Source organism: Aquarana catesbeiana, linkage group LG01, assembly GCF_042186555.1.
Source record: "Aquarana catesbeiana isolate 2022-GZ linkage group LG01, ASM4218655v1, whole genome shotgun sequence".
NCBI classification, from domain to species: domain Eukaryota; kingdom Metazoa; phylum Chordata; class Amphibia; order Anura; family Ranidae; genus Aquarana; species Aquarana catesbeiana.
In genome coordinates, this window is record NC_133324.1 from 793,129,125 (window position 1) to 793,143,638 (window position 14,514).

The 14,514-nt window shown below is 41.8% G+C and overlaps 1 protein-coding gene across 2 annotated transcripts; it reads left to right on the plus strand.

Moving 5' to 3' along the window:
- Window positions 1-4,474: 4,474 nt before the first annotated feature.
- Window positions 4,475-13,991, plus strand: CDKN2AIP (CDKN2A interacting protein). 2 transcript variants are annotated; one of them, XM_073606939.1, is made up of 3 exons: window positions 4,475-4,819; window positions 8,400-8,499; window positions 12,701-12,837. In XM_073606939.1, exons 1-3 carry the CDS (start codon window positions 4,575-4,577, stop codon window positions 12,707-12,709), a joined length of 354 nt encoding a protein of 117 aa, XP_073463040.1. In that variant the 5' UTR covers window positions 4,475-4,574; the 3' UTR covers window positions 12,710-12,837. The 2 variants fall into 2 exon arrangements, with proteins under 2 accessions (XP_073463040.1, XP_073463033.1); XM_073606932.1 differs by having other exon boundaries at window positions 4,482-4,819; window positions 8,400-8,530; window positions 12,701-13,991.
- The last annotated feature ends 523 nt before the right edge of the window (window positions 13,992-14,514 follow it).

Below are 14,514 nucleotides of genomic sequence, written 5' to 3' on the forward strand. Positions count from 1 at the left end.
CCCAGCTGGACGGAGGATCCATCTCTGACTAGCTGACAAATCGATTATTGGGAAAAGTGACTGGTGAGACCCCTCTGGATATCCTAACTGGGTGGAGCGAGCTGTGAAAGCCCTACAGAACATAGGAGTCAGATACGGACCCCGAGCAGAGACACCAGGATATCATCTCAGGATAATCACACATGCCTATTACCCCTGCAGGGGTGTAGGGAGCTGGTGAGTGGGGACTCACTAGGGGAGCACAGAATTCACCTGATTCTCTGAACACAAGAGTCACCTGAACACTTTGGACTTTTGGCCATTTTGGAGCTTCACTACTGTTTATTTTGTATTTTTTGCTTTTCACCTGTCCACGCTGACCACTTTCATTAGGATTTTTTTATGTATATATATATATAATTTTATTTTTTTTTTGGACTTTGCTGCACTTATGTGTTTTTTTATAATATAGTTTTTATACATCTCTGTTCTATGGTATATGGCCCCTTTGAGGCACATTTTTGGTGATTTATGGACATATTATTTATACATTTTTTTTTTATGGTTTATGGCCCTTACCGAGGCGCATTATCTGGTAAACTATTGACATATTTAGGTTACCTTTATCTGTTACTTCTATTGTCATACACTTACATTAATATATGTCAGGCCCATTTGGGTACCTTTTATCACTCTGAATTAATTTATCACTGTTATGATTGCACGGTGCCTGCACCATTAGGGTGTGTATATATATATATATATATATATATATATATATATATATATATATATACACTCTCTTTCCCACTTATGCAGATACATCTGGCGCATACATTTTTACATGACCCTCACTCGATAGCCAATAGGTAGCGCCACTCACCCCATTTGCTTAATATCTATTCTCTGTAAGTTCCTTATTGGGACTGATTAGGGGAGGCTGCAACCTAGTATTATTTATCTATCTTGTTATTATCCTGAGTGCGGAGCTTATCTCTATTTGCTGATCCGTGTCCAGAGATCAAGTTGGGTCTGGAATAAGCTCACTGGAGATGGCCAGGAGGAGGCTGGTGGGAAAGAGTCCAGTTGTCCTTTGGTGGTGTGAGCCCTCATCTCCCTCACAAGGAACAGCCTTGTGGATATTGGCAGGAGGCAACCACTGTTTTCTGCCCCACCCCAAAAAAAATACCACCAGCCGCCATGCTGTGGTACATTCATCGGGTACAGTGCAGCCAGTAACTTTGTACAGTGCAGCCAGAAACTGAGGAGTCCTCAAGTTATCCAGTTCTGCAATTTTCAGGGTATCCCATGCTCCCTCTCCCAGTTCATCGTTCCCAATAAAACCCATAAAAAAAAAACAAAAAAAAACAAAAAAAAACCTGTTTGTTTTTTGAGCCAGTGGAAAAATTAAGATAGGGAAATAGGACCAAAATTCACCAGTGGCTCTTTAGGGAGTGCACTACACATAAAAGCCTGCCTATTCATACCTTTTAAAGCTGAGCTAAACTTATTTTTCCTTCAATGCTTTCTGTCCCTCACTGGCATCTTCTCCTGAGTGCTGGTCTTCAACCGTCTTCATTGGTCGATGTGGGAAGACGTCATCTCTGTGCATGCACAGGAGGAACCATGCCAGGGATGTATGCTGAGCTGTGTGCACACAGCTCAGTTTGCATACAGAAGAATGCTGTGAGCAGGCAAGTAGGTGTATTTTACTGCAGAACAGACATTTCAAGACTCTTCTCAAAATAAAAAGCCTGCCTGCTTACAGTTTGTGACAACTGAACTTTAGGGCACATTCACACCAAGTTTCCCACACCGCCCAGGATTGTGCTGCCCTGGTTAGATGTGCGCTGGGCGCAATTAATTGTTGTGCATCTAACAAATGCAGGGCGTTTGCGGCCACCGAACCGCATGGTACTGCATTGTTTTTAAAAGTCATACCTGACATTTTATTTTTCCCACATGATTGGCAGCTTTTTGAAATGAATAGGCTGTCAAAACAAAATGCACAAAAACGCACATGCGCAGTCTGGGATGAATTAAATCCACTTTAACTGAAGCTTCAGCTTCCAATAATCATTTTTGCATTGAAGCGTTTAAATGAAGCATAGAGCATGACAGGATACTGTTCTTGTTAGTACATGTTCGTATTTACGCCAGAAAGAGATTAACGTAACACACACCATCTTAAACAGAATTCCTGTGCACTCCTCACAGTTGCTGCTTTTCTTTCATTCACAGGGAGCGGGTTTAGGAAGAGGTACCCAGATAGCAAGGATAACTTGCCACAAATTTGTGGCAGTGTTGAATTGTAAGTCTGTCAACTTGCTGCACATTTTCACTGGCAAGTTGTACACTGGCAGAGCACTTGAAGCACAACTTCTAGTTGACACTTTTCCAATTTGAAGCAAATTTGCGTGGCAAGTCTCTAGCAAGATCAAAGTTGCAGTGGTGATTCTACAGCAAGCGCTCTGCAAGTCTACAGCATGAAAATTCAGCCACAGTGACCCCTGTGGTGGGATGACTATTGCACAACATAACTGAACCAGAATTTGCAGCAGACTTGCAGAATGTTTGCAAAGAAAGTTGATCTGGAGTCATGCAACGCGGACTTGCTGCAATTGTGCAACAAACTTGTAAAGCCTGACAAATCTAGCAATAGCTTAGTAAGTCATTTTCAAATTTGCAGCATGATTGCTTGCTATCTGGTTATAGTTGAGAAAAGAAAGACCTGTGCCACCAGATGGGTAATATGGCTATGGTGAATATGAAATGCAACAAAAATAACTCAAAAACACAAACAGTGATAAATTGTGCGAAAACCAGGGCATTTGTCGTCGCCACTCACTGTGAGGATCGGTCTCAAGGCTTGGTTTGCGGCCACAGCCAATCACATCTACATATTAAAGTAGTTGTAAACGCCTATTGATTGATTGTACCTATAGGTAAGCCTATAATAAGGCTTAACTATAGGTACTGTAAATATCTCTTAAATGTGCACTGTATAGGAGATATTTACTGTATATGCAGCCGATGACGTCATCAGCACATGCACTCTGAAGGAACAGCCACCTGTGTCGTGACCGACGGCTCCTGCACGCATGCACAAGAGTGACGTCATGCGGCTCCTGCCAGTCACACCGGCGGACCCGGAGGGAAGATGGGTGAAGATGGATGTGGCTTCCAGGGGTGACAACGAGGGCTTCGTGTGCAGGTAAGTTATAACCTGTGTCGGTGTCCTATCTTTTGATTTTAATAAATTTTACGAAATGGAAATTTCTTCTTTCTTCTTCCTGCATATTATGGCGATCATGGGGACACCTATGGTCTAAGTACCTGTGGGAACGTTAAAATGGTGGATGTGAAGTGTACATCTGCTTTAAGGCAAAAATTGCTTGAGCTGGTTTATAATATGACCAGCAACTAGCTCTGGTGGGTTCATCTAGTGAGACCGGTGGCGAAGCACACAGGGTGTTGGGGTAGCACTTTATTGAATCGCAATAAGGTGTTTTAATCGCGATTGAAGAGCACATCTTTCAGTAGCTTTGTGGGACCTGATATATTGTGGCACAAAATATATGGACTTTGATACTGGACACTTTTTTTTTTTTATTCACTTTGTTTCTTTTTTCAGCACGAGGCACTTGCCCTTTAAAGTGTTACTAAACCTAGGACCCTGCATTCACTATATCTGGTCTCCCACAGTACACAGAACATGGAAATGCAATTATTTTAATAAATATAAACTGCTAAATATCTTTTCTCATCAACAGTATATAGCAGCCTTGTGACTTCTATCAGTGTCTGATTAAAGCTTGTAGGAGGTGTTTTCATTCTACTCTGACTGTCCTATGAGGCTCCTGGACCCCAGCTCTCTGCCTGGACACAGTGCTGATTGGCCCTGCACTGATCCCATGCACTTTCCCAAGAGGAAAAAACGCACTAGCAATAGACACCAAACTGAGCATGTGCAGAGTGACTCCAAAGGCCCTGCCTTATCAGGAGATGGAATGAGGACAGTGGAAGAAAGGAGGATCAGAGAAGACAGGATCAAACAGCCTTTTTGCACAATGTGGAGGATTAACCCCTTAGGTTCCACAGCGAGTATAACAAGCATGCTTTACTGCATATTCAGACTGTTTTTACTGTTGTGGGTTTAGTAACACTTTAATATAGAATTATGCATGTTTTTTGTTAATTTATTAGCAACATTGTATTTGTTATACTGCACATTGTTTTTTAGTGATACAGATTTTGCACATTTTATAGGAATGGGCGGCGCTGTCTCATTTTCATCACACTATCTGGGTATAGGTAGTTAGCATCCCTAGCCTATAAAACTAAAGACTATTATTGGGCACGGCCATCCCTTCTCCCTGTAATAACACACCTCACTAATAACAGCACATAAAACTCTACACACCCCAGACAAGTTTCTTTTGCCCATTTAAAACATGGCGAAAGTTGTACTTTTGGTCACGTGGGTGCGTCAGAAGCAGCGCCGAGACGCAGAGGAGAGGCAGGGGGGATGACGTAGTGCTGACGCCGTGCCCGCAGATTGTAGAGTTTGGGAGGTTGTTCGGTTGTTTCGGGCGATGGAGGATGAGGTTTTGGAGTTTCTGAGGCAGAACCGGGAGACGGCGGCATGGCTGGAAGGGGTGCGGGGGGAGTGTGAGTCGGACAAGCTATGGCTGTACCGGAGAGAGTTCATTCTGCGGAACCTGGAGGACTTCTGCGGGCCCGGGCAGCCGCCACCACCGCCCGACTCCAACCACCGGGGGCTGGACCGGCTCCTCGCCTACTCCATGGTGTGGGTCAACCACATCTTCACCGGGTGCCGGTATGTATATGTGTGGAGGGCTGGGCGCCAATGAACAGCTGTTTCCTCAGATTAGATGTCATTGGGAAATCTAAGGCTGATGGTGGGGCCCATTCACACCTGTGTGATCCAACAGCGCATGTTTCTTTATGTGTGATTTATAAGACCAGGCTTTTTTTCTGGCGCTTTTTGTTTACAAGTTTAACCACTTCAATACAGAGCATTTTCACTGAAAATTGGTCTAGACAGGAAGGGGTAGAAGTGCCCTGTATTGAAGTGGTTAAAGAGGCCCTGGAGAATAAAATGGAGGGTGTTGCAGTTTTTATGTCACATGGTATCTGTGCAGCAGTTTTTCAAAAACAATTATTTTTTTTTTTTTTGGAAAAAATACACTTTAATATAGTACTCAGTTGTTTGTTTTACACAGAGTAAATAGATACCAAACATGTCATGTTTTAAAATTGCGCACACCCATGGAATGGCGACAAACTACATTCATTTTCCATATGTGACGCTTTAAAAGCCTTTACAGATTACCACTTTAGATTTACACAGGTCGTCTGGTGCTAGAATTACTGCTCTCGATCTGACATTCGTGGTGATACCTCATGTGCGGTCACTGTTTACATATGACGCAAGACTAACGCATGCATAAGTCTTGTGTGCAAGCATGGGGGGGGGTTTGGGACTCTTTAACTACTTAAGGACCGAAAGGATTTGCCCCCTTAATGACCGGGCCATTTTTTGCGATACGGCACTGCGTTGCTTTAACTGATAATTGTGCGGGCGTGCAACGCTGTACCCAAACAAGATTGACGTCCTCCCTCCAAATAGAGCTTTCTTTTGGTGGTATTTGATCACTTGTGCCTTTTTTTTTTTTTTTTTTTTTTAATTTTATTTATTTTTTTATTTTTTTTTTGCGCTATAAACAAAGCGACAATTTTGAAAAACAAGATTTTTTTACTTTTTGCTAGAATATATATCCAAGAAAAAATATATATTAAAAAAAAAATTATTCATCAGTTTAGGTTAATCTATATTCAACATGTTTTTGGTAAAAATAATCGCAATAGGCGTATATTGTTTGGTTTGCGCAAAAGTCATCGTGTCTACAAACTATGGGATAGATTTAGGGACTTGGGTGGACAAATCTGACCCCAAATTACACTTTTTGGGGACCAGTGACATTACATTGATCAGTGCTATAAAAATACACTGATCAATGTAAAAATGACACTGGCAGGGAAAGGGTTAACGCTAGGGGGCGATTTAAGGAGATAACTGTGTTCCTTCAGTGTGTTCTAACTATAGGGGGGATGGGCTACCTGGAACATGACAGAGATTACTGTTCCTGATCACTGGGAACAGAAGATCTCTGACATGTCCCCTGTCATAATGGAGATTTGCCTTGTTTACAAAGTGTCGTTAAGTGGTTAAAGTTATTTGTTTTTTATCTTTTACAGTGTACTGTGGGTTTTTTTTTTTTCACTTTTATTATCCCATGGCATGTAAACTGGCGAAATTGGAGGTGACGAAATACCCATTCCAGTCCCTGATCAGCTCTATGGTTAGCCAGCGGGGACTGCCAGCTGCGATCTCAGGTTGCGGGTGTAATGTGAGAGCCCAGGAAGGGGCCAGAAGGGTAGTGGAAAACCCCGCCCCTTGTAAAAACAATCCAGCAGCTATTTAGCCGCTAGGATTGCTTTTATAAGAAAGTGTTCAGCTGGCTGTAAAAAAAAAAAGATACTGGGATGATGCCCGTAGCTGCAGGCATCATCCCAGTATAACCACTCAGTCAGGCGATGTATATGTGGTAAATATCCATTCATGGTTGGCCCCAGATTGTATCTTCACTAAAATGTCTTTATATTCTGCTGTGTTTCAACTTTCCTTCTGAAGGTGGCAGGGTGGATTTGATTTAAATCACTAGTAAACGGGCTTGATTTAAATCATAGTTTTTAAAGAGCAACTGTCATTTTGTCCCACAGCGGCTCCTCCTCTGACCCGCTGTTGACTCACCAACAGCCCCATTCGCTTTAATGGGATGGCTGGTGATGTGGCAGTGACACAACAAGGTGAGGAATGTGGCAGCAGCAGGTGAGTGGATGCCCGCTAACAGGCGCTGCCATGATGGATCTGATGTGACAGGTGCTCTTTAAATCTAAGGACTTATTCTTGCTGGTAATTAGAATCTTTAAAGTGGGGTTCCACCCAAAAAAATAAAACTACATGAAAAATCCTAAAAAAAATACAAAAAAAAATTTGGATTTTTTTTTTTTTTTTTTTTTTTTTTTTTTTTTTTTTTTATTAACTTCCCTTTAAATGCCTGTTGCTAGGGGGTCCCCCGTAGTCCGCCTCTTCCAGTGCCTGGGCTGGTGACATCACTTCCCCCTTGGCACAGGAAGGGCTCGGCTCTGCTCCCTCCCTCCTGTCAATCATCTGGGACCCATTACAGGTCCCAAGTGACTGAGCGGCCAATCACGGCGCACCGCTCGCGCATGTGCAGTGGGTGCCAGGCTGTGAAGCCACAGCCCGGCGCCCACAGTTGCAATTCCGGCGCCGCTGAACGGAGGGGGAGACGAGCGGGGCTTCGATCCCCCGCATCGCTGGACCCTGGGACAGGTAAGTGTCCAATTAAAAGTCAGCAGCTGCAGTATTTGTAGCTGCTGACTTTTAATTTTTAATTTTTTTTTTTTTTTTTGACTGGAACTCCTCTTTAACCGCTTGCCGACCGCCGCATGTACTTATACGTTGGCAGAATGGCACGGCTGCGCAAATGGGCTTACCTGTACGTCCCTTTGAATTTGCCACCGTGCGGTGCAGGCTCCCGCCGCGAGCTCCGTGAGTAGGATTGCGGGTCTCGTGGACTCTATGTCCGCGGGGATACCCGCGATCGTCTCACGGAGAGGAAGAACGGGGAGATGCTAATGTAAACGAGCATCTTCCTGTTCTGCCTAGTGACATTGTCACTGATCATAGCTCCCTGTGATCGGGAGCAGAGATCAGTGATGTGTCACACACAGCCACACACACCCCCCCCCCCCCCCCCCCAAGTTAGAATCACTCCCTAGGACACACTTAGCCCCCTAGTGGTTAACCCCTTCACTGCCAGTGTCATTTTTACGGTAATCAGTGCAATTTTATAGCACTGATCGCTGTAAAAATGACAATGGTCCCAAAAATTTGTCAGAATTGTCCGATGTGTCCGCCATAATGTCGCAGTCATGATAAAAATCAGATCGCTGCCATTACCAGTAAAGAAAAAAAAAATTAATAATAAAAATGCCATAAAACTATCCCCTATTTTGTATACGCTATAACTTTTGCGCAAACCAATCAAACGCTTATTGCGATTTTATTTTTTACCAAAAATATGTAGAAGAATACGGATCATCCTAAACTGAGGGGGAAAAAATGTTTTTTTATATATTTTTTGGAGATATTTATTATAGCAAAAAATAATGCGTAGTGTATAATAGTGCCCAGGACTGAGATGCCTATTTGGTTGTGATGGTTCAGTGGCACTTTAAAAGTACTCTATATATAGCCCTGTTTTTTTTGTTTGTTTTTTTTTAAATCTTGGTTATTTTTTTTCTTCCAGCTATCCACCCCTTGTTATGGAAAAAGCTCTTAAAATGGCTGAAAATATAAAAGTCTCTGATGTACCTGTCCATACAACTCGTGATGAACTGGTTTCCAAGGTGAAGAAAAGAGGGATTACAAGTAGCAATGGTTAGCAGAACATAGATGTACACTTGAGGCATTTCCTATACAGTTCAGCGTGTTACTGTGTTTTATATTTAGAATATATTTAATGGTATTTTATGTGGAGACGATATAACACATTGTGCATCTTTGTACACAAAAATTGGTGAACATTTTGGTTTAAATTTAACTCTGCCTGCTAACCGCAGGAACGCAAAATAGTATTTACTGCATGTCCTGCTTCTTTATACTTCTCCCAGTCATACCATTATGACCACCCACCTAATATTGAGTAGATCTCGCTTGCCAAAATAGCTCTGACCAGTCACGGCATGGACTCCACTAGACCTCTGAAATTCTGCTGTAATATCTGGCACAAAGCTGTCAGTAGCAGATGCTTTAAGCCTCTGTTGGCTTGCTTTCCACCCATAGTGCATCTTTGTGCCATTTCTTCCCCTTCATCAGACCAGGCCATCTTCCCTTGCTCCAAGGTTCAATTCTGATGTTCGCATGCCCATTGTAGGCGCTTTTACCTGTGGACGCGGGTCAGCAGGGACCCCCTGATCGGTGTGATGCACTGTGTGTCCTGACACATTTCTTTCAGAACCAGCTTCAAAGTAGAACTATGGGAATAACTTTTTTTCTTTTCATTTTGGGTGGAGTAAGGGAGAGTTATAACCCCTGTCAGGTTTGTTCTTGCCATCTGTGTCCCATTGGATAAATTGACCATCACTTCCTGTCCCATAGTCAAAACAAGAAGTGAAAGGAAATCCCTGCAAATTAAGGGAATCCCTTGGGGACCCCCAGGTCACCAGAACTAGTGTCTCCATTGGAAGACCTCTTACTTTTCTGGGGACAACCCAAATTTTGGGATTTTCTTTTACTTTGACTTTTGGTGATGATAAACAAGATAAATATAGAGGGTGAATCCCCTTAACAGGGGGCACAGACAGCAATAAGAACTGACAAGCATTCGCTCTTCAGTCTATATAAAACTGAAAAAAAAAAGTTTGGCCTTCAGTTTGAATTTGAGCTACAGTAGCTCTTCTATTGGATTAAAATAAGAAATAAAAGAAAAATACCGCACTCAGAGCACTAAATTGAAGAAGGGTGCAGCTGCAACAAAAAATCACAAATATCAGTGTGACACACTAAAACAGTGGTTCTCAACTCCAGTCCTCAGGACCCACCAACAGGTCAGGTTTGCAAGATAGCTGAAATACATCACAGGTGATATAATTTGCTGCTCAGGGATTGCAGTATTCTAGTCTGCAACTCCCCAAGGTAATACTTAAAATCTGGCCTGTTGGTGGGTCCTGAGGACTGGAGTTGAGAACCACTGCACTAAAACAAAAGAAATAATAAGTGCGCTTGCAATACAAATTGTTCAGTAATAGTGAATCATCATAAAAAATATTAAAATCACAAAATTGCTTCTTACCATTTATCTCTGGACCCAGCGCTGCTAGCTCGTCACCAAGCTGTACTAACAAAATATCTTCATTCTTTTCATTTGGCATTTGAGGAGTTGGTGGCGGTGGAGCTCTTCTTTTCTTTGTCTGCTGTTCCTTATGAACTGTAGCATAGAGCTGAAATACAGCAAAACAATTTTAAATGAACACAATAAAACAAAGCATGAATGTAAAGTAGTATAATCTTATGTGGGTTGAGGCGGTTGGATTTTGGATGTTGGATCCCCATCCATTGGATGCACATAATTTTTATCACTGACCTTCTATCGCTGTGTTCCATTTACGAATGAACTTTTATTCACGTTTTCAGAACTTTCACCAATATTTTGTGATTTTAATATTTTTTTATGATGATTCACTATTACTGAACAATTTGTATTGCAAGCGCACTTATTGGATTAAATTACACGGGCCAGCCTCACTCCCCACGTGTATCAATGAACCGTTTCCACCCGTGGCTTTTTTGCCAGTTTTCCTTCCTTGGACTACTTTTGGTATGTCCGGACCATTGCAGACCGGGAACAGCCACAAGAGCTGCCATTTTGGAGATGTTCTTCTGACCTAGTCATCTAATTTGGCTCTTTTCAAAGGCACTCAAATCCTTACACTTGCCCATTTTTGTCTGCTTTCAGCACATCAACTTCGGGGACAGCATGTTCACTTACTGCCTAATAGACACCACCCACTTTTAGATGCAATTGTAATGAGCTAATGTTATTTACTTTACCTGTCAGAGGTCATAATGTTATGGCTGGCTGATGCATTTGTACAGGCAGAGAATCCACTGTGTCATTTGAGAAATGTTCAAACATTGTTGCATTTTGTTGGAGTGCAGATGCAACACAATTGTTTTTCCTGCTCTCTTCTTTTGAAAATATTTGCCATGCTGATCCTGTGGCTTCAGTACTTTCAGTCAATGACCCAGACAAAGTATCGGACAAGTATTTGATTTCATTTGTAGCATGTGTTTTCCAGGTCAGTGACCCAAAGTATTAAAGTTAAAGAATCCGCATTAGGGCTTTTTCACACCTACAGACCGTTCAGGTCCGCCTGTCAGTTTTTCAGGCGGACCTGAACGGACGCTCAATGTACTACTATGGAGCGACGGATGTCTGCGTTGACATGTCCGCTGACATTCGCTCCACTAAATTCAGATGGATGGAAACCCTATTTTCCATCCCTCCTGGCGGATCGGATGAAAATGGACAGACTGTTTCATTTTCATCCGATCCCCCAATAGCGGAGATCTGACAGGTCCGTCTCTGCCCACCTGTCATCCGCCGGCTCAGCGGGGATCAACTGAGCGATCCCTGCTGAGCAAGCGGAGTCTGTGAAAACGGACATTAAAATGTGAAAGGGGCCTTAAAGTTAGCCAGCTAGTATTTTAGGAAGATCTGTTTTTTTTTTTTTTTTTTTTTACAGGATTATATAGTGCCAGCAGTTCTTTACAAAATAGAGGGAGATAGTACATTTACAATACAATTTTCAATACAAGAGGAGTCAGCGGGCCTCGCTCCCTAAATCTTATGATCTAAAATGGCAGCATGTTTATTTCTCGTAACACAGGTGTCCTTTATTTTCAGTTAAAGGGGAACTAAATGGACTTAACTGTTTTCCAAAACCTTTATATTTAAAGTGGTTGTACACTTTGAACTACCATTTTTACCTACAGGAAAGTCTGTGATGAGGCTTACCTGTAGGTACCGTAAATATCTCCTAAAATTGCAACGTTTAGGTGATATTCACTGTATCCGCATGTGCCGACGTCATCGGCACATGCACACTGAAGAAATGTCTCGCTCGTGCCGTTCAGTAACTTTGCCGTGACCGGTGCCAGAAATAACGCCGGGAGACATATCACCGCCCACAGTGGTGTATGAGGACTGATGCAACAGCTTCGATCTAAGGTAAGTATTTCATAATGAGCTAGTATGCAATTTCTCCTCCTTGTTTTATCCTTTGTAAAGACCCTGCGAGTAAAGAAAATTACCAGTTGATCTGCCAGAAATACACTTGAATCTTTATTCCTATTTTAGACTGACAACAGACAGGATTTTTGTGGACGGAGTGTAGTCAGCCTTCCCCAATGTCTTTTTTGCTAAATTACTTAACCACTCCTCAGATCTCAACAACATGGTTAAAGGATATGTTCACCTTTTGTAAAATAAATAAACATCTTTTTGCAGGAATTTTTTTACATTGCAATCTGTAAAGCATTGCACCTGCAATCCTCAGATCGTGGGTACTATGCCTGGATCCTGCAGATACTCCATACACTAACTGCCTGTACCTCCGATATGGGCAGGCAGTTATTGAATGACAGGAAGAATCGATGAACTATGAGAGCGCTCACAAGTGCCCTTGTAGTTCATTGAGAACAACAAACCGCCAGCCGCAATGGCTGATGGTACTTGTAGTTTTGTCATTCACAGGAAACTGTGAATAAATTATGTGCCTCCCACTACACAGCCATTCACTGGGAAGCTCAGTGTGCTGCTGCTGCTGCTGCTGCTGCTGCTACTTCTCCCTCCCTTGTATTGCCATTAGCCTGTTGCAAGAATAGGGTGGGTACAAGAAAATGTAGGAAATTAAAGCTGTATTTAAAATAGCGAGGGTATGCTTCATAGCAAGTTGCTTATTCTGATTTACACTGGAGAAATGTTTTTTTAATCTGTCAGTGTAGTGATACTGTGCAAAACTTACCATGCTTTTCCTTGTGATGCAGAAGGGCTGAGTGAGGAGCCTTTGAAGAAAAGATCTACAGATGATACTTCTACAACAGAAGCAGGTTGTATCAACCTTACTGAAGACTTGAATTCATCGACCGATGTAGGTTGGAAGGTTGATCGTTGCCAAGAGGTCCAACAGACAGACACAGGCCTTAGCAGCTGTGCTGCATCTGAGCAATGCAGTATCAGCAATGAATCTAATCAGAAAACGGTGAAAGATGGATTACAGGTTAGCGTGTCTACTGTGCAAGCCCCCCGCAGACCCACTGATGGGGACATTAAGGAACGACAGTCCTTCTTTAACAAACTCTATAAAAGAGTTGCTTGGAAGTTGGTGTCTGTTGGTGGATTTAATCCAAACCATGATTATACAGAAGTACTTGATGAATGTATTAAAACTTTAAAATCCACACTGGACATTGCTTTTGTGCCACTGAAAGACCTGGCAGAATTACCTCAAAACAAAACTTCTCAGGAAAACATGGTGTGTGAACTGAGATGCCAGGCTGTTTACATTGGCATGGGTTGTGGAAAAACAAGAGCGAGTGCCCAAGCTGTAGCATCTAGAGAAGCAATAAAACTTTTTCAGAAGAAGAAATTAGTGGTGAAGATATGCAAGAGGAAGTACAGCGGTCGTGAGGTTGAAGATTTGGTTCTGTTGGATGATGAGTGTCGTGCCCCACAGTTGCCTCCAGCGTTAAAAAACCCCCAGGATCTTCTATGAGGCACTTTATTATCCAAACTCTGAAATACAGAGTTCTAATGCTTTACAATTTATATGTTACAAGAATACTTTTTCAGATATTTTGTATTTCTGTTTTAATATGAAAATGTCATCTGTCTTCACAAAGTAACAGCTTTTTTTTTTTCTACTTGCTTAGAATCATTGGGGATAATTTAATTTGTGGTTTTATGTGTATAAAAATCATTTTTAAATTTAACAGTTTGCCTTTAACATATCACCCATTGCAGTCCCAAAAACATTAGTGGATTTGTATATTTACCTTTCTATACAAAAATAGAATAAAGATTTAAAAATCTAACTACACTTATTACCTACCCCATTTATCAGGTTCCCAAACCTATTCAACTGAGTTTTATTTCTCTGTCTCTAAAAGATCCAGAATAATCTTTCTAGGACTATGATTTATGTTCACCTCACATGTTACAATCTGTTTGTGCTATCTTATTTAGATCTACCAACAAGTATGTGGTGCAAAGTCCTGCCTGATTAGATAGATTAGGTAGGCCCTCTAATCAAACCGTAAATTAAAAGTTAATTGGTCAGATTGTAGTTGCTATTTCTCTCCCTAAAAATTAACTTATTTGCTTCTTTTTGGTCTGTTAAATACACCATTAAAAAATACATTTTATTCCTGACAGAAATCTAGCAAGCTGATTATTTCCTCTGCATTGTGCCTGTGCTGCACTAAAATCCTAAACGGTGTTATCCCTCCCAATTCCCATCTATGAACAGTGTGTCTTACGCCTATGTTTTGGAGGGCAGGAGATGTACTGTAGCCCAAATCAGGAGTGAGCAGCCTAGCTGCTTCTTAATAGATACAGTACAGTGAGTGTGCGTTGCCAGCCTGGAAGGATCACTAGGTGAAAAATGGCAAGATGCAATATAAACACTTTTGTTCTTGGGTATTGATACCCTTTAACCACTGTTTTACTTCTACAGAGCAGAAGCTGTGCGCCTGATAACATATATAATCAAAGTGAAGAAATGTCATCAGCACACCAAGGATTCCTCGAAGGGGTCCAAAGCTTTATTTCCGTGGTCACATGAAAAATATACAGCAAAATT

Bases quoted from the DNA above. Each gene is read 5' to 3' on its own strand.
- CDKN2AIP (XM_073606932.1), top strand. From the start codon at position 4,575: ATGGAGGATGAGGTTTTGGAGTTTCTGAGGCAGAACCGGGAGACGGCG. The intron at 4,820-8,399 runs GTATGTATATGT...TTTTTCTTCCAG, and splicing joins CACATCTTCACCGGGTGCCG to CTATCCACCCCTTGTTATGG. The intron at 8,531-12,700 runs GTTAGCAGAACA...CTTGTGATGCAG, and splicing joins AGGGATTACAAGTAGCAATG to AAGGGCTGAGTGAGGAGCCT.